A 21910-nucleotide genomic window follows, 5' to 3' on the forward strand; every position below is an offset into this window, starting at 1 on the left:
TTCAATTTTTGACGTGTTTGAAGTATTACTGTGTTAAACTCAATTGGATCATGCCGTGGATCGTGTAGGTGTCAGCCTATTCACACTCAACAGTATAATTCTAAAAAACGTTATAAATGGCCAGTAATAAATAAAATACTAAACTCGCTCCCGTGTAAAACCAATTTTATGAAACGAGTGAATAGTTCTGGTATCTGACGAGCGAAAGCGAGTCAGATACCAGAACTATCCACTCGTTTCATAAAATTGGTATTACACGGGAGCGAGTTTAGTATTCTATATACAGTCAAGTCTCGTTAATCCGACATCGTTGGTTGCACATGATTGTGTCGGATTAACGAGTATGTCGGATTAACGAAATTAAGTGATATGTGATCGAAAATCGGACATCTTCACGATAGATAATAACCGTGTGTACCTTGTAATAAAATCATTAAAAACGAAATATTAATATTGTTATGTTGTTTATTCATTCATTCCTTAATTTATAATTAATGACTATGCAAAAATAATAATAATTTTCCCATTTATACATAACAATAGAACCGCCGTCATATAGCTGGAATATTGCTGAGTGCGGCGTTAAACAACAAACCAACCAACCAACCATAACAATAGAGACATTACTCACTGAATTTATCACATGATCAACGACCCACGTTTCCCCGTGTAAATGCAAGTGCTACTGTCTTAACAACTTGCTTCATCTACTTAAAATAGTCTGTCAGTGCGTGTCAAAACACGGGGTTGTGTACTCGCGGTCAGATGACCACGGAGTACGCTGATCACTGTGTCGGATTAACGAGACTGATTAATGAGTGATTTCGGCAATTCGTTGCAAATTAGGTGTGTCGGAGTCGGAGTGCGAGAATGTCGGATTAACGGGACTAAATAGCACTGAATCAATCGGTTCCCATCATTTGTGTCGGATAAAGCCGAGTGTCGGATTAACGAGTGTCGGATTAACGAGACTTGACTGTATGTGCCCTAGGGTCATATCACGCCATGAGACAACAATGTACTGTTTCCATCATCCGAAAGGCATTGTTGACGTCATTCGAATCTTATTGTGACGTGAGGTCTGAATGACGTTACACTAGAAACGATGTCATAGCTGAAGTTTGTTGACGTCATTCGACAAATTGTGGTTCCGCTGCTCTTGCGACTTGCTGTCCTTATATTATGGGTAAACACTAAAATTCGTCTATGTTTTGGGACATCTTCTTCGGTAATAAATAGAACATTATATTCGTGTTCATGTCATACTATGTTTACCCAACTCGTGCCTAAGTTCCGGTATTTAGACACTCGTGTCGTAAACATAGTATGACATGAACGTATTTATAAATATGATATGATTTTTTAATATCATATAATATCCTCTACACATATATGCTTACATAGATATGTAATGGATCTTTCAAATGACACCGTTATGCATAAAATCTACTTTTTAAATGCTTTATTTTTCTTAATACGGTGTAAGTTCTTACAACAGAGAAAAGAACAGCGTCTATCCTACTAACATGAATAACATTAAAATAATTTAACTTTGCTGCACAGAGGTGAAGCGAACGATTTATCCCTGGTGGTGGTTTTTTACCAAAGAGAAGATAACTCTCATTGCATAATTGTTTCGAAGCAAGTGTCAAAATGATGCTAATCAGGTAAAATTGGCAACGGTAAAATATAATAATTCGTCTTTTTTTCCAGTGCACCAAACCACACAGGCTGACTCTAGGAAGAAATGCAACCACACAACATCTGCGCTTTTTTTTCTAGCTACTTAGTCTGGAAAAAAACCCTGGGGTTGATATGAACAGCGATGCTGCGACAGACTTATATCCTGACAGTATGTCAAGGGATCCTTGTGAATGTCGCTGCCTCGAAATGTCGTTGCAGAAATGACGAACCGGGCGTAACCGATACCTGATTATGCATTTCGGCGTTGCAGGGAGGACATGATACAAATAACGCAATTGACAGTTATTTGACAACTGAACCAGCTGGCTATCATCATCGACACCGACGACAGATAATTATATGCTTCATTTTCACCTCGGCAACACAGGTGTCCCAGTCAGTGTGGCCTCTTGCATTTGGAAACGCTAGTCATTTACAAGGTTCATCACATTGTTAAAGGGTGTATATGCGTGAATAACAGAAGATTTTCTCATCATTTAGATATCGCTCACTTGGCGAATCGTTTGATCATTGGCATTGTTCACTCTCGGATGTTTGGTTCTGCTCACCAGCGGTATATATAGGCCTATTCACACTTGTGGTGTGAGGTTTGTATAATGGTTCTCTTGTAGTTCAGCATCTTTTTAAAGAGCATGTAAACATTGTTGTGGCATTTATTTAAGAAATTTCCGTGTCCATTATTGATTGATCTTCAGATAGCGTGCATGCAATGACATATGCCTATAACATTGGGTCAGGCTTTTCAGACCTCGAAGATATCTAATAAATGCTTACGTCTCATATTATGAATAGTGATCTGATAATCTTTTCAGAAGGTTTGTTTATTAAGAAGTAGCTAGGAGTATTTACAAATATGATTCACTGGTTGCATGACATATTTATAAATCATGTAAATTCATTGATTATAACAAGTTGTAAATACATGAACCATAATACTTTTGATTATTACGAATGCAGTAAGTCAGTAATAATTGTTATTGCAAATGTATACTAGTTAATATTGTTATTTCATTTACCTTTTAATACTAACCATATTGCAATATGCACTGCCCACAACTGTCATGATAATGATGGAATATTTCTGAAAGGGACAGGGTGTCGACCGTGCTGACGCTTTGTTTGTAAACGATAGCCGATAACTCCCAAGCTTGCTCAACCCCCAAGCTTACTTAGGTCTACTTGTATTATTCTATTTCTGCTCTTGTGACAACACTGCAAGTTTAGGCTTATCATGTGACTGGACTTTCCTCTTGTTAATGTTAGTAAACAAGCGCACTTATCCTGAAATAAGAACAGACAGGCCTAAGCAAGCCTTTTGGTGCACTTCATATATTGTTTTGCATATTTTTTTAGATATGCTACTACAACAACCACTACACTGAGGAGCATGACACCATAGTTTTAGACATCGGGACTTCGTAACAGTACTTGCAAGATAAATGCTCAAATTGAAATTATTTTTTTACGTTTTAGGATATTTTCCCAATGAAAGTTGAACATGATGTATGTATTTTTAAATGTGTAGACTCGTCCAAAATGAAACAGAAAAACACATGAATAAACTGTAAGATGTGACGCTGTGACATAGGTACACATAGGCTTCATACGACTGAGGCATGTATATATTGTAATCTGGGCTTTGATAAACACTGGCTTCTATTCTAAACAAGCTGGCAGTAAGTATTTTATAACGAAAGAAAGAAACACAAGCTTTCTCTTCAACTTGCCTCTATTAAAAACAAGACTGAAGTGAGATTACTCTGTGCAGTGCTTGCATTGTCAGCTTCACTGTGTGGAGCTCTATTGTTTTGTTTTGAGAATTCAATTAGGCATGTGACGTCACGCTCTGAAATTACTTAGTTCATGATTTAAAAACACAGAACTGTCGATGTACTGTTCCTTTAAAAAAGGGTTGGTCAGGTAGCCTAGTGGTTAAAGCATTTGCTCGTCACACTGAAGACCCGGATTCGATTCCTGACATGGGTGCAATGTGTGAAGCCCATTTCTGGTGTCCCCGGCCGTGATATTGCTGGAATATTGCTAAAAGCGGCGTAAAACCATTCTCACTCACTCACTCCTTTAAAGTAGCATTAAACCAACCCAGTCTACATTCAGTATTTCACATGTTTGTCTACACTACGTTCCTTCATCTCACTACGTGAGTGAGTGAGTTGGGTTTAATGCCGCTTTTAATACTATTCCAGCTTTATCGCGGCATGTCAGCTTAATGTGGGAGGAAAGCCCGAAGTGAGGCAGGTCTCAGACATTTACCACTTCGGTGAAACCAACGAGCATGTGTATGGTGCTGACAAACCTAGAAACATAATCGGGGTGAACTGGGATTTGAATCCACAATCAAATCACGGCACCTAAGACGACTGGGCCAGCTCATCGCTTGTGAATACATACTGTTCATATATGGCGTAGTAGTGATAGTGATTAATAATACATGTATATATATTTAGTTAGGTAGTAAAATGAAGTCGTTATAAGTCATGGATTTGTCCAACACTGTGCATAAATTTTGTCAGTTACAGTGACCGAATCTCCGTGCTGCTCCCTTAAACAATTTGGATATTGACTTGTCTCTACAGAGAGCATAGGCTGTTCCATAGTGTTTTCCTCATAGATTCCTTATCCAAATGTGCGTCGCACTTCATATCTGTACATGAGTCATGATCTGATGACAAATGCATCAGGATTCAATTCCTACGACACTTGCCTTCGAAATACAAGTGTTTATATTTTCGGTCATTGCAACAAAACATCCATACCCTCTAATATGAAAAATAAATGTTCAATGATTGAAAATATAAGTACACATATTTGAGGCAAGTGTTTGAGATAGTGAATTGCATTGCAGCTTTTGTGGGATTACAATTCATGTACATTATGGCAGGGTTTCTTAGGGCAGTATGTTCTGAATTGTGAATCTGTTCTTTTATGAAAACACAATGGAAGAGCATGTAGCTCTGTGTAGAAAGTGGGTATGGTTTTACACTGCCTCTAGCAATATTCCAGCAATATCGCGGCGGGGGACACCAGAAATGGGCTTCACACATTGTATCCATGTCAGGAATCGAACCCATGTCTTTGGCGTGAAGAGCGAACGCTTTAACCGCTAGGCTACCCGACTGCCCTACTCCCCTTTAGAAAACACAGGATTGTGTAGTAACAAGTCTATATCAAAATCATATAGCAGCACAGAGACAAAGTACCATTGCCTGATGTTGATGAAATGTGAAGAGGTGTGCATGAAATCTATCAATGAGTACAACTACTGTGTTGTGTTGTAGGTGTAGCAGACCCCTAATATGATGGGGGAGGAGGCCCAAGCTTGGGGGGAGGGGCTGGTGGAAGACCTCCACTCCCTGGAGCTAGCCCAGCACTTCCAGCTGACTAACATGGACGGGGATGACCAGGCGTGGCGGGTGGAGGAAGATGACGAGGCCCTGGAGCTAGAACGACAGTTCCAGTTAACCAGCATGGAAGAGGACTTAGCTGCTGCAGAATTCCTCGAGAATCTGACTGAGATGTTGGACGGTTCCTCTGACAATGAAGAAGCTTTCCAGGGACCAGATGAACCGGAGGAAATCAGTGCTGAAGTTCAGAGTAAGTTACACACATGTCACAGATGTGAAAAAGTATTTCCTAACCCTTCCTCTTTAAAGAAACATGTCATCCGCCAGCACAAAGACAAGCAGACGTATAAATGTGACACATGCGAGAAGACATTCAAACAGAACATTAACCTTGTGGAACATATGAGAGTTCATACTGGAGAGAAACCCTTCCAGTGCCAAGTTTGCGATAGACAGTTCTCTCATTCCGGGAGCCTGTATCGGCATACGAGGATCCACACTGGGCTAAATCCGTACGAGTGTTCCGTCTGTGAGGCAAGCTTTACTACAACCACCAAACTAAAGGAGCATGTCCTGGTCCATGTTGGAGAGAAACCCTATGAATGTGAGCTGTGTGAGAAAGCCTTCGCCCACCAGTCATCTCTCAAATACCACATGAGAAAACATACAGGGGAGAGACCATATCAATGCGATGTTTGCGAGAAAAGCTTTTACACATCTTCCCATTTGATGCGGCATGTGAAGATCCACACCGGAGACCGACCTTACAAGTGTGAGCTCTGTGGGAAGGCATTCATCCAGGCAGAATTCTACAAGCAGCATGTCAGAAAGCACACTGGCGAGACACCGTTTCAGTGTGAGGTGTGCCACAAAGGATTTGTTGGAAAGTCTCACCTCAAAGAACACATGAGATCTCACACAGGGGAACGTCTGTTCAAATGTGATGTTTGCGACAAGTACTACAGCAGTTCCAGTGCATGCAAGAAGCACATGAGGGTTTTCCATGGGGAAAAGAAGTTCCCCTGCCCTCAGTGTGACAAAACCTTTTCGTTGCCCGAAGCTTTGGAGAAGCATAAGCGAGTCCATACAGGAGAGAAGCCGTTCCGATGCGATGTATGTTCGAAGTGTTTCATCGGCAAGAAGAACCTGAAGGATCACATGAGAACCCACAACACAGAAGGCTTTCCGTGTCAGCTCTGTGGAAAACGATACAGCAGCACCAGCAACCTTCGCAAACACGTCCGCGTCCATCATGGCGGTAAGCAGGTGACGACTGGGAACCAAGATGTCCAGGGAGTACCCCAGACCATCACAGAAACAGAGGTTTCTGTCCAGGATTCCGTCTATGACCTCCTGGAAAATGAGGACACAGAAAAGGATTATGAAGAAGCCTCTTCCATCTTAGATCTCTTTCATGAGCTGGGATCCATCGGCAACTCTTTCGACCAGACTCAGGATTTGTAAATGTCTCAGAAATAGGATCTGCATCATTGTAAAACCATTTAGACAAGAGTATACTGAAGTATGACCTGCTATGTCTGTGAAGTTTATAATTAACTTATATTCTCACAGGTGTACACATGGCTTGTACTAGATATCATATTTTAGGGGAGAAAATGAAAATGGACACTTGTTATGTTCATAGAGTTAAGTCAATGGTTATACATGTTTTGAAGATCATAGATTTCCCTATCTTCAAGTCTTTATGACATTCCGTTGGTTGCTATTGTTACATTTATATAGTCGTGGTACTGTTTGTGGCCTTCGTATTGTTCATAATGTGTCAACTTTCTATGATGCATCGGTGCACACTGTTGATAATATATTTTGAATGTATCACATAACGCACATCGATCCTTCCTGTGACGTGCTAGAGGTGAGACAGTTGAGGTCGTTGTGTTGTGATGGCACCAGTTTGTAGCAGTGGTACATTTGATGCAGTTATACAGTGCAGTGATCGAATATATTGTGTTCATAATATATAGTCAAACATTGTAGGTATTAGTTATACAAAATAAATTACAATGCAGTGATACATCATAATGAATTTGCTGGAGACAAATAAAAATAGAGCATTTTCATGATTTTCCAACTTTTGATCTCAGGACATTTTCAATTACATAGTCCCAAAAATAGAAGCCAGAACCTGTCCGAAACTCTTGATACATAGTTTTATATGAAGGGATGTAAGAAATGAAAGTGGTACATTGCAGTGTTATACAACATATATATTACACCCATATTTACACTACTGGTAGTGGTATAAACATTAATATTGCATTAGAAACGGACCAGTGTTCGTTTCTAATGCATCATGATAACATCTTCCCTATGATTATTGGGTACTTATACTCACTGTTGTTTAACATAGTTGCAGAAGCACTGCAAGTATGTTGATGAAAGCATCCTTATTCATCCTCTTTTATTGTCTCACCTCTAGCCTACATACTTTGTGATCTTTTCTGAAGCCTTTAGAATACGTTCCAAAGGTTCCTTCTTTCTGGGAGTATGATGCTCAAGGTTGTTGTTATCTGTTATTCTAACAAAAGGATGTTTTTTATCCTCTATCATGTTACTTTTTTAATGTTTGTTGTGATCATATTTGCAAGGAACTGAAGTCATGTCCCAAGTGACACACATCTGTACACCGATATGCATCCAGGGGACAGCTCTGTAGAGTCATTTCTGCTGATAACTGATGTCTGTCTTAGTTCTGCAATTCTCTGACTTCCCTAAACGAGACAACAGCTGTTGCAGATTCATCTCCAGCAGTGTTTGGCTTTAAGCATTAACGCTAAGATGTGCTTATCCTAACAATCATGTTGAAAATTTAGGGGTCATTGAAACATGAAAACCTCACAGATCCAAGGTCTCCACTTTAATTTCAAACACTGTCCAGTTATTTGATACAGTACAGGGGTGGTCGGGTAGCCTAGTGGGTAAAGCGTTCGCTCGTCACGCCGAAGACCCAGGTTCGATTCCCGACATGGGTACAATGTGTGAAGTTCATTACTGGTGTCCCCGTCGTGATATTGCTGGAATATTGCTAAAAGCGGCGTAAAACCATACTCACTCACTCTCTGATACAGTACAGGTAGTGGAGCATTTGTGAATATTTAAAAAAAAAATTGTATTGTAGTCATGGTAATCACATTTGTCTATTTCCCTGTAATGAAACGATGACTTTACATGTATATACACACCATTTCCAAATGTGTAAAACTGAAGTTATCTCCCTTTCCCCAGCAACCCTTGAATTGCTAACCAAACTCATTCACTGGATTCAACGTATTCAGAATACAAGCTTCATTATAATCATATGTACAACTATCTACTTTACCTCTTGTAGTTATTTCTGATTGATGTTTATATAAAATGAACAATAATTCATTATTTACCATATTAACATGGATGCAGTTTTCCTATTACCACCTTCAAAGTAGATCCACATGATGTTGATATTGAGTATCATCAGTTTTGAAGTATGTAGCATTAAAATCAAATCAACTGATCACAAATCTCACTGGGCATTACATTAACCTATCACTATAAATTGATAGTTAGCAGAGTGAATAAGAATATTTTTAATCTAATTTTCCTTCGATTTGAGGATAAATTTACAATGTTCTAGCTTTCATGAGTGTATGTGATTCATGAATACTAGAGGTGTCATAATATGGCTGGCTACCTGATGTATCAATACATATTCATTATTGTGATATTTCTATAACAAAATGTGTCATAATATGGCTACCTGATGTATCGATACATATTGTGATATTTCAGTAACAAAATGTTACATATCACAATACTATAGGTTTGCAAGGTTTTTGCGAGAAATTGTCCATGGGTCATTTGACCTGGCTGACAGAGGTTCTTGCTACCAACCAGTTGTATGTTTAAGATTGCATGATTAATTTCAGGTTATTCTAATATTACTAATATTCATTATGCAATCAGATTTTGCATTTTGTTTCAACGGTCACCCAACACTAGGCCCAGTAGTTATCAGGCAGTGCTATTTGAGAACTACATGTAATTATTATTGTTTTGATAATTGGTACAGAATTCAAAACATGAATCTATACTGTTGTAACATGTATTGTATTGGCACATTTAAAATCGCGATACCAGGGTTAGAAATGAATTGGTTTCTACAGTCCTCCTAAAACAATCAGTTACAGAGTTGTTATCTACCAAATGGACAATGTGGTAGTCCACTAGAAAATATTACTAATCCTTCCCTAATCCTAGATTAGTTGACTTCATTTGAACCCTGGATACCTGAATAAATTGTTACATATAAAAACTGTAGCATGACATCCCTAATGAATACTGTACCAAACTGTAGCATGACATCCCTAATGAATACTGTACCAGACTGTAGCTTGGCATCCTTTATGAATACTGTACCAGACTGTAGCTGACATCCCTAATGAATACTGTACCAGACTGTAGCTGACATCCCTAATAAATACTGTACCAGACTGTAGCATGACATCCCAAATGAATACTGTACCAGACTGTAGTTGACATCCCTAATGAAAACTGTACCAGACTGTAGCTTGGCATCCTTTATGAATACTGTACCAGACTGTAGCTGACATCCCTAATGAATACTGTACCAGACTGTAGCTGACATCCCTAATGAATACTATACCAGACTGTAGCTGACATCCCAAATGAATACTATACCAGACTGTAGTTGACATCCCTAATGAATATTGTACCAGACTGTAGTTGACATCCCTAATGAATACTGTACCAGACTGTAGCTGACATCCCTAATGAATACTGTACCAGACTGTAGCTGTCATCCCTAATGAATACTGTACAAGACTGTAGCTGACATCCCTAATAAATACTGTACCAGACTGTAGCATGGCATCTCTAATGAATACTGTACCAGACTGTCTCATGACATTCCTAATGAATACTATACCAGACTGTAGCTGACATCCCAAATGAATACTATACCAGACTGTAGTTGACATCCCTAATGAATATTGTACCAGACTGTAGTTGACATCCCAAATGAATACTGTACCAGACTGTAGTTGACATCCCAAATGAATACTGTACCAGACTGTAGCATGGCATCTCTAATGAATACTGTACCAGACTGTCTCATGACATCCCAAATGAATACTGTACCAGACTGTATCATGACATCCCTAATGAATATTGTACCAGACTGTAGTTGACATCCCTAATGAATACTGTACCAGACTGTAGTTGACATCCCAAATGAATACTGTACCAGACTGTAGTTGACATCCCTAATGGATACTGTACCAGACTGTAGCTTGGCATCCTTTATGAATATTGTACCAGACTGCAGGTGACATCCATAATGAATACTGTACCAGACTGTATCATGACATCCCTAATGAATATTGTACCAGACTGTAGTTGACATCCCAAATGAATACTGTACCAGACTGTATCATGACATCCCAAATGAATACTGTACCAGACTGTAGCATGACATCCCTAATGAATACTGTACGAGACTGTAGTTGACATCCCTAATGAATACTGTACCAGACTGTAGCTGACATCCCTAATGAATACTGTACCAGACTGTAGTTGACATCCCTAATGAATACTGTACCAGACTGTAGCTGACATCCCAAATGAATACTGTACCAGACTGTAGCATGGCATCCCTTATGAATACTGTACCAGACTGTAGTTGACATCCCTAATGAATACTGTACCAGACTGTAGCTGACATCCCAAATGAATACTGTACCAGACTGTCTCATGACATCCCTAATGAATACTGTACCAGACTGTCTCATGACATCCCTAATGAATACTGTACCAGACTGTCTCATGACATCCCTAATGAATACTGGAACAGACTGTCTCATGACATCCTTTATGTATACTGTACCAGACTGTATCATGACATTCTTAATGAATACTGTCTGTATTATTATCACTGCTTGTTTCTCTAAGTCGACTACAGAGTTTCTGATGTTGGTGCTACCAAGGTGCTATATGTTTAAACCTCCTCAGAGATCATTGGCAGGTTAGCCGATAATTTCATGCTTAAGTAAATTGTTCATGCCAAATATATAATGAAACACAGCATTTCAGACTGTCAAATGATGAAGATTTTGTAGATTGAGGATTATTTTATTGAAGTGACCTTTACAATGTTGACCAAGCCAAATATTGATCGCTGCTTGTAATTGATACACATAGTATGTCAGTCTCACGTCAGATGGAAACAGTTTGAGGTGTGTACTGTTTATATTTTTAAAGTGACCTTTTGGATGCCTTAACACCAAAGATATTGTAAATTCTTCTTATACGAAAGTAAGATGATCTATCTGCATCATAAATAATTATTTTTGCAACTTGACTGCCCACCTGTAAGTGATCTACATAATGTCACTAGTCTGCCCTGAACTGGACTTGTGATGGACTAGCAGCGTTATGCTTTTTCAAAGCCTGTCTCGTGGTCTTGTCCCTGTATCCCATGTTGCGAGGCTTCAATAGCCAGGGTTCCAGAGAAAATTCTTTGAGTCATTGAGTATTCACTCACATGCTATAATTCACATTGGGTATTCATGGTTTTTCTTCGAGTATGCCATGCACGTTTGCTGTAGTCTAGGTATTTTTAAACCAGTGATAAAACATAATGCTGTTTGTATGCAGTTTCAGAGGACAATTTGTGCATTATTCACTGAAGTAGAGTTCATGTATTTATGACATTTATGATGCCTGTGGTCATTAATAAATATCTGTAAAGATATACAGGTATGCACACTGAGTAGGCTACATTGGATAGTTCATGTGATTACAAACAGTATTGTTATACTATTGTTTTTTTATTTAGTTTTGATTTGCTGCCTATTTTGTACACAACTCAAAATTAATTGGGTAATCTTTTATGTGATATTGCAGTTTATCTAGAGCTCTGAATATTGCTGTCCATTGTGCAAAGTTCAGTGTATGGGACCAGGACTACATACAGAGCTCCTTCAAACCAACCTCAGGACTGTTTCTGTGTTATTTCACTGTGCAGGGACTAGCATTAATGTTTAATTTTTGTTTTATTAAATCAATTTTGTTTGGGAAATTGTTGATAAATATAAACACATAGAGGTACAAAGACTGTTGTATCACTTCATCTATAACATGTACCTTTTAAAGACAATTTAAAAGAATAATTTGTGAAACCATACAGTTTTTGTAACCCTGTTTACAGATTTCCTTGGTAATAGTGAGAGATCTAAAACTTTGCTTAGAATAGATAAAAGCAACTGTAAACAGATCATAGCTTATGTACTCATATCACACCTGCTGTAATCTCATAGTTGCTGAGATTCCATAATCACATCCAAGATTTCTTAGTGACAGTCAGACATTCCATAGTGACAGTCAGAGATCCCATAGTGACAGTCAGAGATTCCATAGTGACAGTCAGAGATCCCATAGTGACAGTCAGAGATTCCATAGAGATCCCATAGTGACAGTCAGAGATTCCATAGTGGCAGTCAGAGATTCCATAGTGGCAGTCAGAGATTCCATAGTGGCAGTCATAGTGACAGTCAGAGATCCCATAGTGACAGTCAGAGATTCCATAGTGACAGTCAGAGATCCCATAGTGACAGTCAGAGATTTCATAGTGGCAGTCAGAGATTTCATAGTGATAGTCAGAGATTCCATAGTGGCAGTCAGAGATTCCATAGTGGCAGTCAGAGATCCCATGGCATGCATAGTAACATCAGATTTCATCATGACCGACAGATACCTCAAAGTGGCCATCAGTTTTCATCGTGACAGATCTCACTGACAGATCTCACTGACAGATCTCACTAACACTGACTTATTATTTGGTAATGTGAGAATTCTGAATAAATACCCAATGTTGATGTAAATGGTGCAGCATGGTGACAATTTCGTCCATTAGAGTTATTTTACCTGCACTGAAATAACACAGACAGCGATGTCTAATAATCACTTACAGTAGAGTTTGATGAGAACAGTTGATCTTTCATTAAACCTTTTTAAGTGAGACTTCTATTTTGTGTAATACTTTAGCCCAAAGGATATATTTCTGCTTATTATGTTTACCGAGATCTATTTAATATATTGTTTTGTCAAACCATCCTTGTGATATTATTGTTGTCAAATATGTCCAAATGTCAGATTTATGTCTGAAATATTCAGACACAGATATAGTGTATCTGTTGGTGTTTAGTATTCAGCATTGCATGGCAATTATGTGATGTACTTTATCATTCCATTGTCTTATATATATATATATATATATTAAATGATATTTGTGTTTATGTAGCAAGCCAAAAAACTGGATGTATAGTAATTTTATATTGTCCTGATATATTCTATTTTATTTATAACATTTTAAAAGGAGAGCTAGATCCAAAGGGAAGCAGTGTCATATGGCTTCACATTTAGAAAGTTGTTTTCCACAAAATCAAGAATTCTTAAGTAAATTTGACTTGTTGATGTCACAGATTGTTTAAGAAAGATGAAAATTGAAATAGGAATGACACCTCTGAGGTGTGGAATTTGAAATAAAAATACTATCTCTCCCTCAATTTTTGGAAAATATTGTTTTACTACAACTTAATAAGATGTTATTGCAGATTTTTGAAATCTCACCTTGTTGGTTTTTCTGTCACTGATGTTTTTACCGAGGTTTGTTAATTATTGTGTGTAGTGGACATACCATCCATGTTGGTTTATAATGATGTTTGTACTGAACTGTGTTGTAAATGCGGCCATGTTCATTTATTTTACAGGGGGCACGGGTGGCCCAGTCGTCTAAGGCGCCGCGATTCGCTGTGCAGAGTTGCGTCCCTTGGGCACGCCAGAAACCTATGATTGTGGGTTCGAATCCCGCTTCGCCCCCATTATGTTTCTAGGTTTGTCAGCACCATACCCGTGCTCGTGGGTTTCACCGAAGTGGTAAACGTCTGAGGCCTGCATCACTTCGGGCTTTCCTCCCACATTAAGCTGACACGCCGTGATATAACTGGAATAATGTTAAAAGCGGCGTTAAACCCAACTCACTCACTCACTCACTCATTTATTTTACACTGATGTTTTTGATGATCTGTGTTGTGCATTTATTACATGGCGGCCATGTTGGTTTATCTGAAACTGGCCTTTTTACTGAGCTGTGCTATTTTGCATTTATTGCATGGCAGCCATGTTGCTTATTCTAACACTGATGTTTCTACTGATCTGTGTTAATGTGCATTTATTACATGGCGGCCATGTTGGTTTCTCTAACACGTCTAACACTGATGTTTCTACTGATTCGTGTTATTACTCACTTATTATATGGCGGCCATGTTGGTTTCTCTAACACTGATGTTTCTACTGATTTGTGTTATTACTCACTTATTACATGGTGGCCATGTTTGTATATCTGAAACTAGTCTTTTTACTGAGCTGTGCTATTTTGCATTTATTGCATGGCAGCCATGTTGCTTATTCTAACACTGATGTTTCTACTGATCTGTGTTATTGTGCATTTATAACATGGCGGCCATGTTGGTTTCTCTAACACTGATGTTTCTACTGATTCGTGTTATTACTCACTTATTACATGGCGGCCATGTTTGTATATCTGAAACTAGTCGTTTTACTCAGCTGTGCTATTTTACATTTATTGCATGGCAGCCATGTTGCTTGTATAACACTGATGTTTCTACTGATCTGTGTTATTGTGCATTTATTACATGGCGGCCATGTTGGTTTCTCTAACACTGATGTTTCTACTGATTCTCGTGTTATTACTCACTTATTACATGGCGGCCATGTTTGTATATCTGAAACTAGTCTTTTTACTCAGCTGTGCTATTTTACATTTATTGCATGGCAGCCATGTTGCTTGTATAACACTGATGTTTCTACTGATCTGTGTTATTGTGCATTTATTACATGGCGGCCATGTTGGTTTCTCTAACACTGATGTTTCTACTGATTCTCGTGTTATTACTCACTTATTACATGGCGGCCATGTTTGTATATCTGAAACTAGTCTTTTTACTCAGCTGTGCTATTTTACATTTATTGCATGGCAGCCATGTTGCTTGTATAACACTGATGTTTCTACTGATCTGTGTTATTGTGCATTTATTACATGGCGGCCATGTTGGTTTCTCTAACACTGATGTTTCTACTGATTCTCGTGTTATTACTCACTTATTACATGGCGGCCATGTTTGTATATCTGAAACTAGTCTTTTTACTCAGCTGTGCTATTTTACATTTATTGCATGGCAGCCATGTTGCTTGTATAACACTGATGTTTCTACTGATCTGTGTTATTGTGCATTTATTACATGGCGGCCATGTTGGTTTACACTGGGCTGTGTTATTGTGCATTTATTACATGGCGGCCATGTTGGTTTACACTGGGCTGTGTTATTGTGCATTTATTACATGGTGGCGATGTTAGTTTACACTGGGCTGTGTTATTGTGCATTTATTACATGGTGGCGATGTTGGTTTCTACTGAGCAGTGTTATTGTACATTTATTGCATGGCAGCCATGTTGAGTTGTATTACAAGAATGTCTACTGATCTTTGTTATTGTGTGTGTTGTACAAGGTGGCCATATTGGCCATGACCTCCTATATACAAGTGCTACCTAAAGAGCCTCACATATTTGCTGTTACATAAATACTATATTTCTATTGTTTTTATATAGTCCTGCACTCGTGGCCTTATGTCTCGTACATGTATACACACACTGACGTTTACACAACTTTGTAATTCGCATTTTGCACCTACAATTTGATACAGTATATTTTTCAAGTTTTTTAAACTTTCATACTGTATGTTATAAACATTTTGAGCACAACTCTTATTGATGTATTATTCCCATGTTTGTTATTTGCCTTTCCCTTTTGATGTATACAACTAAACTTTTGACATGTCAGATGTGTCAGTCAACATAAAAATACACTTGACATGAGAATAAGTTTTGTCTATCATGGAAAGATAAAAAAATATACCTATCAAAATTGGAGTGGAATATCTTATCTTATCTGACAATCTTTCATCAAATGATTATACAGTGTTCGAAATTAAGCATGAAATGCAAGGGGTCTCCAGACCCAAGTGTTAAGAGTGAAAGATATAGATGATCCCTTGATTCAAGTACTATAGTAGTAAACATTAAAGACCCCGGGACCACTTAACTTCGAACACTGATTATATCTTTTGGGAATTATTGCATGTATCCCTTGTGTGATCATTATATTAATGAATGCTGTTCCAGTAAAAGTAACTTGATGAGTTGTCATATTTACCTTTGCTGATTGAGTATATTTACTATTTAGCACAAGCCACCCGAACCTTGGGATATTTGAAGTCCTGTGATCATATTGTGTATTTTAATGCAATTGACAACATTTAGCTTCAGATTCTGTTCTCGCCCAATTCAAAAAGTGTTCTACTGTTGTACATGTTGTACTGCCCTCTACTCTTTTTGTCAATATTGACATGGCAGTAAAAATAATAGATCGAATGTTCTCTAGGGCTGTGACGATACACCAACTGTGCAATCTGATACGTATCATGATACCTTGCTCACGATCTGATATGTATCATGATACGTGCATGTGCTGTTATCTGTGGTGCATAAGCCATCTTTTTCAAAGACAGGTTGGCCAAATAACTGACATACCCATGATTTACAGTTGGTAGTGTCAAGTATGGTGGAATGGATGAAAATATTTATGTTTTCACAACTAATTTTCACTAGTAATTAGTGTTTAGTGTAGCAGTTATTAAAGCAAACATTTAATGCAAGTGTCAATATTTTTTTACTTAGTGTGCGACATTGATAGATACTTGTATTGAGAAGCCAAAAATTGTGATACAACGGTGCAAGGGTGTATCGTACCACTACTAATGTTCTCCTACTCTAACATCATGTTGGTGAGTTCCTCTATCTGCTTGAGGATAAGACAGCTGGTGTTGTGCAACCTTGTCAGATGAACGATTTCTCAATGTCACAAAGAAAATTCAATATTTTAATCCCCTACATCTGTACATTAATGTAGCCAAAGATGTAGATGACAACTGATGCATTCGTACATCACAAGTTGATTTGCAAGATAATATAACTATTCACAACAACAGGCAGACCATGGCCAGTGGTCTTTGTCACGATTTGCAATGCATAGCTGCATCCCCATGGCATGCTAAATAGCTGTCGATGTGGATTCGAAAAAATCCCAGATACGCCCGATTATGTTTCCCATGCTCTTTGGTTCCGCCAAAGTGGTAAATGTGTTATACCTGCATCACGTCAGGATCCCTTCCACATCAAGCTGACAACCATGATATAACTAAAATACTGTTCAAAACAGTGTTAAACCAAACCCACTCAATCACACAGAAATAATCTCAGTCCATCTATTGTCATCTTTCATAAATAAGACACTGTGAGATTGTAGTGATTTTACTTAAAGATGCTTGAAGTGTTGTCAGATTAGCATTAAGCTACAGCTTTAACAAATAGAGCAGACTTCAATCCCAGTGAAAAATCAAACTTGTTGAGATGCAAAATCAAAGACTTTCTGTCAGTATTACATTTTACTGTTTCTGGCTCTACATGTGTTTGCATATGACACTATTGATGGTGGAGAAACAGCATTTATTCTACATGTTCTATTTACAAGATGTTTTTGTCATTGTCTTTGGTGCTATCTGGTGCTTCTAGTGCACACTGTGTAGTATTGGATTCTCCAGGTGTTGTAGTTTGTTGTTGATTACAAGTATCAGTTTCATGTATATGTCATGGCGATCCATTGGCAGCAGGGTTGGTTTGAGTGTCAAGATGCACGTGTTACTGGGATTTATCTAGGAATCTAAACCTTGTGCCCCTGCCACGGAAATTAGTGAAAAATCATAATTTTGTTCAGAGATATTTGAACATTGCTATAACATAAAACAATCATTTAAACCTCCTCCTCTTGTATTGGTCGTGTTGTCAGTACAATACAAGTCACCTCCACAAAGTCATACCATTAGTTCTAACTATATGACACATATACATATCCCCGTGTTGTCTCGTACAGCTTGTGACAGGGCTCGGTAGTTGGATTGGGTGTGTCATGTGTTGAAGTCATTGCTTGTCATGCAACATAATATTACAGCCCACATACTGAGCTGCATGAGAGGCAGCATGGTCAATACTTCATGGGCTTGCATGCTCTTTTCCTCCATCATCCGTGATGCGGTGTGGTCATGACGAGTGCCTATTTCAGGTCAAAACAGATGAACTGTTTATGGACCTTACCTACAGTGATGTCGTCCTATTGTTCTTAAAGGGGAAGTGTACACGCAAAAATCACTTTCTTTCTTTTTCTAAACAAAACGCAATTTTAGAATTAGTTAATGTCTGTGTTTGAAAATGTAAACTCATTTTTTTCACAGTGAAAGTAGGAAGCTCACAATAGTGTGAAAATGATATGCCGTTATGAGGCCTTCGTTTTTCGAGCTAAACAGGCCTGAGTTATCCCCCTTAGATTATGACGTAATTGGTGCCAATTCAACTGGGTCCCTGTCTATTCTGAACGCAAAAGATATCAAGTACAAGTTTTCGGTAAAACAACATGGCCTACGACACACTCCGGCGCAGTGGTGACTCAGCATAACACAATTCTGGCTGGCATCTGAGACGCTAGAATCACAAAACTGTACCTACACCACGTGAAGCGGCTCTAACAAAGCATGATGACGTCATAATGTTTATCAATTGGCACCAATGACGTCATATTGCAAGGGGCATAAGCCATGGTGTTTTTGTTATGGAAATAGAACACTTGGTAAATGTGAAAAATATAAATCCTTTTAATGCAAAAAATATGTTAATTAAATATGATGTTTTTATATTTTTGTCTATGACACTTCTATGTTAACACTTTTAATGTGGAAAAAGTACAAGAAAAATTGGTTCATTTCCGTGTGAACTTGCCCTTTAAGGGTTCTTTAAAGAGTGTAAAGTCTGTCATCTGCTAGTATCCATACGGAGGACATCCATACCCTTGACTTTCTAACATGACTGAAGAGTGTTACCACCAAAGATTTATGATCATCGTGTTAAACATGCATCTAATGTTGATATTTTGACTGGTAAAGAGTCACAGTTTTTTACATAAATATTTCCAGGGTGCAAATAGAGCCTGCAACCTCTCATATCATGTTTTGTATTGTAACCTACTGTATCCTAAGTAAGTTATAACACTCCTCCTGGATTCTAGTTGAAAATACAAGACCTTGAACTTGTTTAATTCTCTTCCTCATGGTTTTAAATTTTCAACCCAAACTAGGAAGACATGTTTTAACTTTAACACATGACCCATTGAAGGCAAGTTAGCCGTACACTGTGCATCAACTTTGTGTTAACATTTTTTCACGAGAAATATTGTTTTTTGTGTGAATTGTTCTGGGTTCTTTTTGTTTATTGAAAGTAAGTATGATCGTCAACAAAGGATATGTTGCAGGCACATTTATGACAAAGAACCAAGTGTATAAAACAATATGAGAATGGGCTATTGAGACACATAGAATTATTGTGTACAAAGTGTCTGAATCAAGGCTTGAGATGGTGAGGGAAAAGGGAATGGTTGGGTACAAAGGATACAATTAAGTAATCCTGGTAACAGGATTTTATGCAGGACAAGGAATATAGCAAATGCCTTATTTAAAGATATCTATTATCGGATTTCAATCCTTTTGTTTAGTCTTTATAATCTAGGAGTTCCTTTTATGGCCTTGGAGCACCTTCACGACCTTAGGGCTCCTTTAATAATCTTGGAGTTCCATTCATTAATACGTTTTATTGATATTTGAATTCAGATGTTGAATAGGAGAGATACCTGTTCAGAGTTAGGTGTTTTACATATACATGAGAATTGCTTTTTTGTGCTTCTAAAAACTGTTATGTGACAAATACCAACTTTGAGATAAGGGTACAAAAGTGTATAGTCAAGTCAGTGCTGGGACTCAATGGTTCAAGGTAGTGCCATCTCAAGATTAGTAGTCAAATTGTTACACCCGTGAAGATCCGGGGTAGAATAGGTCTTCAACAACCCATGCTTGACGTAAAAAGCGACTATGATTCTCGTAAGAGGTGACTAAAGGGATCAGGTGGTCAGGCTCTCTGCTTTGGTTGATGCATGTCATTGTATCCCAATTGCATGGATCGATGCTCATGATGTCAATCAGTAGATTTTCTGGTCAAGACTTGATTATTTATGGAACACCTTCATATAAGATGGAATATTGCTGAGTGTGGCGTTAAACAACAAACAAACAAACAAACAAACATTATTTGTATCTATTTCGTGAGAACTGAAGAATAGGTTTGAGATATTGGAACATTTGAGAGTAGGATTCCGACTGTATGAATACCTTGAGTCGGTCCCATATTAACGTTCATTTTGTTCCTAGTCATAGTAGCCAGGGTAGCCTAGTGGTTAAAGCGTTCGCTCATCACGCCGAAGACCCGGGTTCGATTCCCGACTTGGGTACAATATGTGAAGTCCATTTCTGGTGTCCCCCGCTGTGATATTGCTGGAATATTGCTAAAAGTGTCGTAAAACCATACTCACTCACTCGCTAGTCAGATGGATCATTCCTCGTGTCACTAGTTTGCCTGGTGCATCATATCACAGCTGGAGGGCATATTATATAAAATGCGTTCCCTCAGGTTTGTAAACTTTGTGATATTATTGGTATATCCAATATGAAAATAGGGGACTGAGTCATTTGTGTCATCCACAGTGGGTAATGCATGACTAACATCACGCCTCTGAAACCTCACATTTGATGAAGCAGGCATGTGGAGGTTCTGTGTCCATGTCATTCCAACAAAGAAATTATGCAACTTTAAACTCCATGGTCTGGATAGTAATGCAACACAAAACAAAATTCCATTTTGATAGTATTGCAACTGTAAACCATGCCAATCTAACTAGATATTAATGCATTGCCAAAGCATATCAAAGGAGGATGAACTCCTTGTCGGAGATAAGTGTGTGAGTTCCACTTGCTAATCTTAATCATTAAATTATTTGCCCGACCAAAGAAAGTTGACCAAATAGTGAACACTATTATGATCAATCTGAAGTATGCAGCTGTGATAAAATCAGAACAAGAATCCAATTATACTTCAAAACTAGTTTGGACTTGTCTGATCAATATACATGTGTCAAGGGACCAGTGACAAAATGATCCATAAATGTTGCCTGGGTTAGTTTGACATTCATTTTCTAAATAGCTACTTCTAACTTTGACAAACGCATAAAATGTCTGAGTTGAAAAGATATTATTAATCAAACACAGCTATTTGATTGTTTTTTGTAGGTATACTTTTGTAAAGTTTATGGTTAGATTAGGGCTAAAACAAGAAAATTATGGTGAAATAAAAGCAAAAGGAGGTATGAGCATGTTTATGTCATGAGTAGATATATTTGATATCATCATAATGACAGGAATAAACTTCTGGTAATGTATTGTAAGCTCAGCATAATTGGCAGAGACATATGTGTTTCAAGTTGAGAGTCCTCTTTCAGTGACACTCCTCCTCCTACCTCCTCCACCCATCCCTGCCCATAAGCTTCCAGCTCAACCAGCAGCACCTGTATGCACTTCAGTGGTTCCCTCTCAGACAGGACCTTGCTGGTCAGGAACCCTAACAATCCTTCTTAGTCCCAAGCTCTGTACCAAAGCAGCGTGAAACCACACACACACACACACACACACACACACACACACACACACACACACACACACACACTCACTCACACACATTCACACACACACACACACACACA

General features: G+C 38.2%; 1 protein-coding gene across 1 annotated transcript; it reads left to right on the forward strand.

Moving 5' to 3' along the window:
• Nucleotides 1–1633: 1633 nt before the first annotated feature.
• Nucleotides 1634–13952, forward strand: LOC124148141 (zinc finger protein 501-like). The gene is made up of 2 exons (XM_046519105.2): nucleotides 1634–1667; nucleotides 5001–13952. The coding sequence occupies exon 2, from the start codon at nucleotides 5019–5021 to the stop codon at nucleotides 6528–6530; it is 1512 nt and encodes a 503-aa protein (XP_046375061.2). The 5' UTR covers nucleotides 1634–1667; nucleotides 5001–5018; the 3' UTR covers nucleotides 6531–13952.
• The last annotated feature ends 7958 nt before the right edge of the window (nucleotides 13953–21910 follow it).

The sequence above is a fragment of the Haliotis rufescens genome, unplaced genomic scaffold, assembly GCF_023055435.1.
Source record: "Haliotis rufescens isolate VD_foot unplaced genomic scaffold, xgHalRufe1.0.p SCAF_7, whole genome shotgun sequence".
Classification (NCBI taxonomy): domain Eukaryota; kingdom Metazoa; phylum Mollusca; class Gastropoda; order Lepetellida; family Haliotidae; genus Haliotis; species Haliotis rufescens.

Coding starts and splice junctions, on each gene's coding strand:
- LOC124148141 (XM_046519105.2), top strand. CDS start 5,019: ATGATGGGGGAGGAGGCCCAAGCTTGGGGGGAGGGGCTGGTGGAAGAC.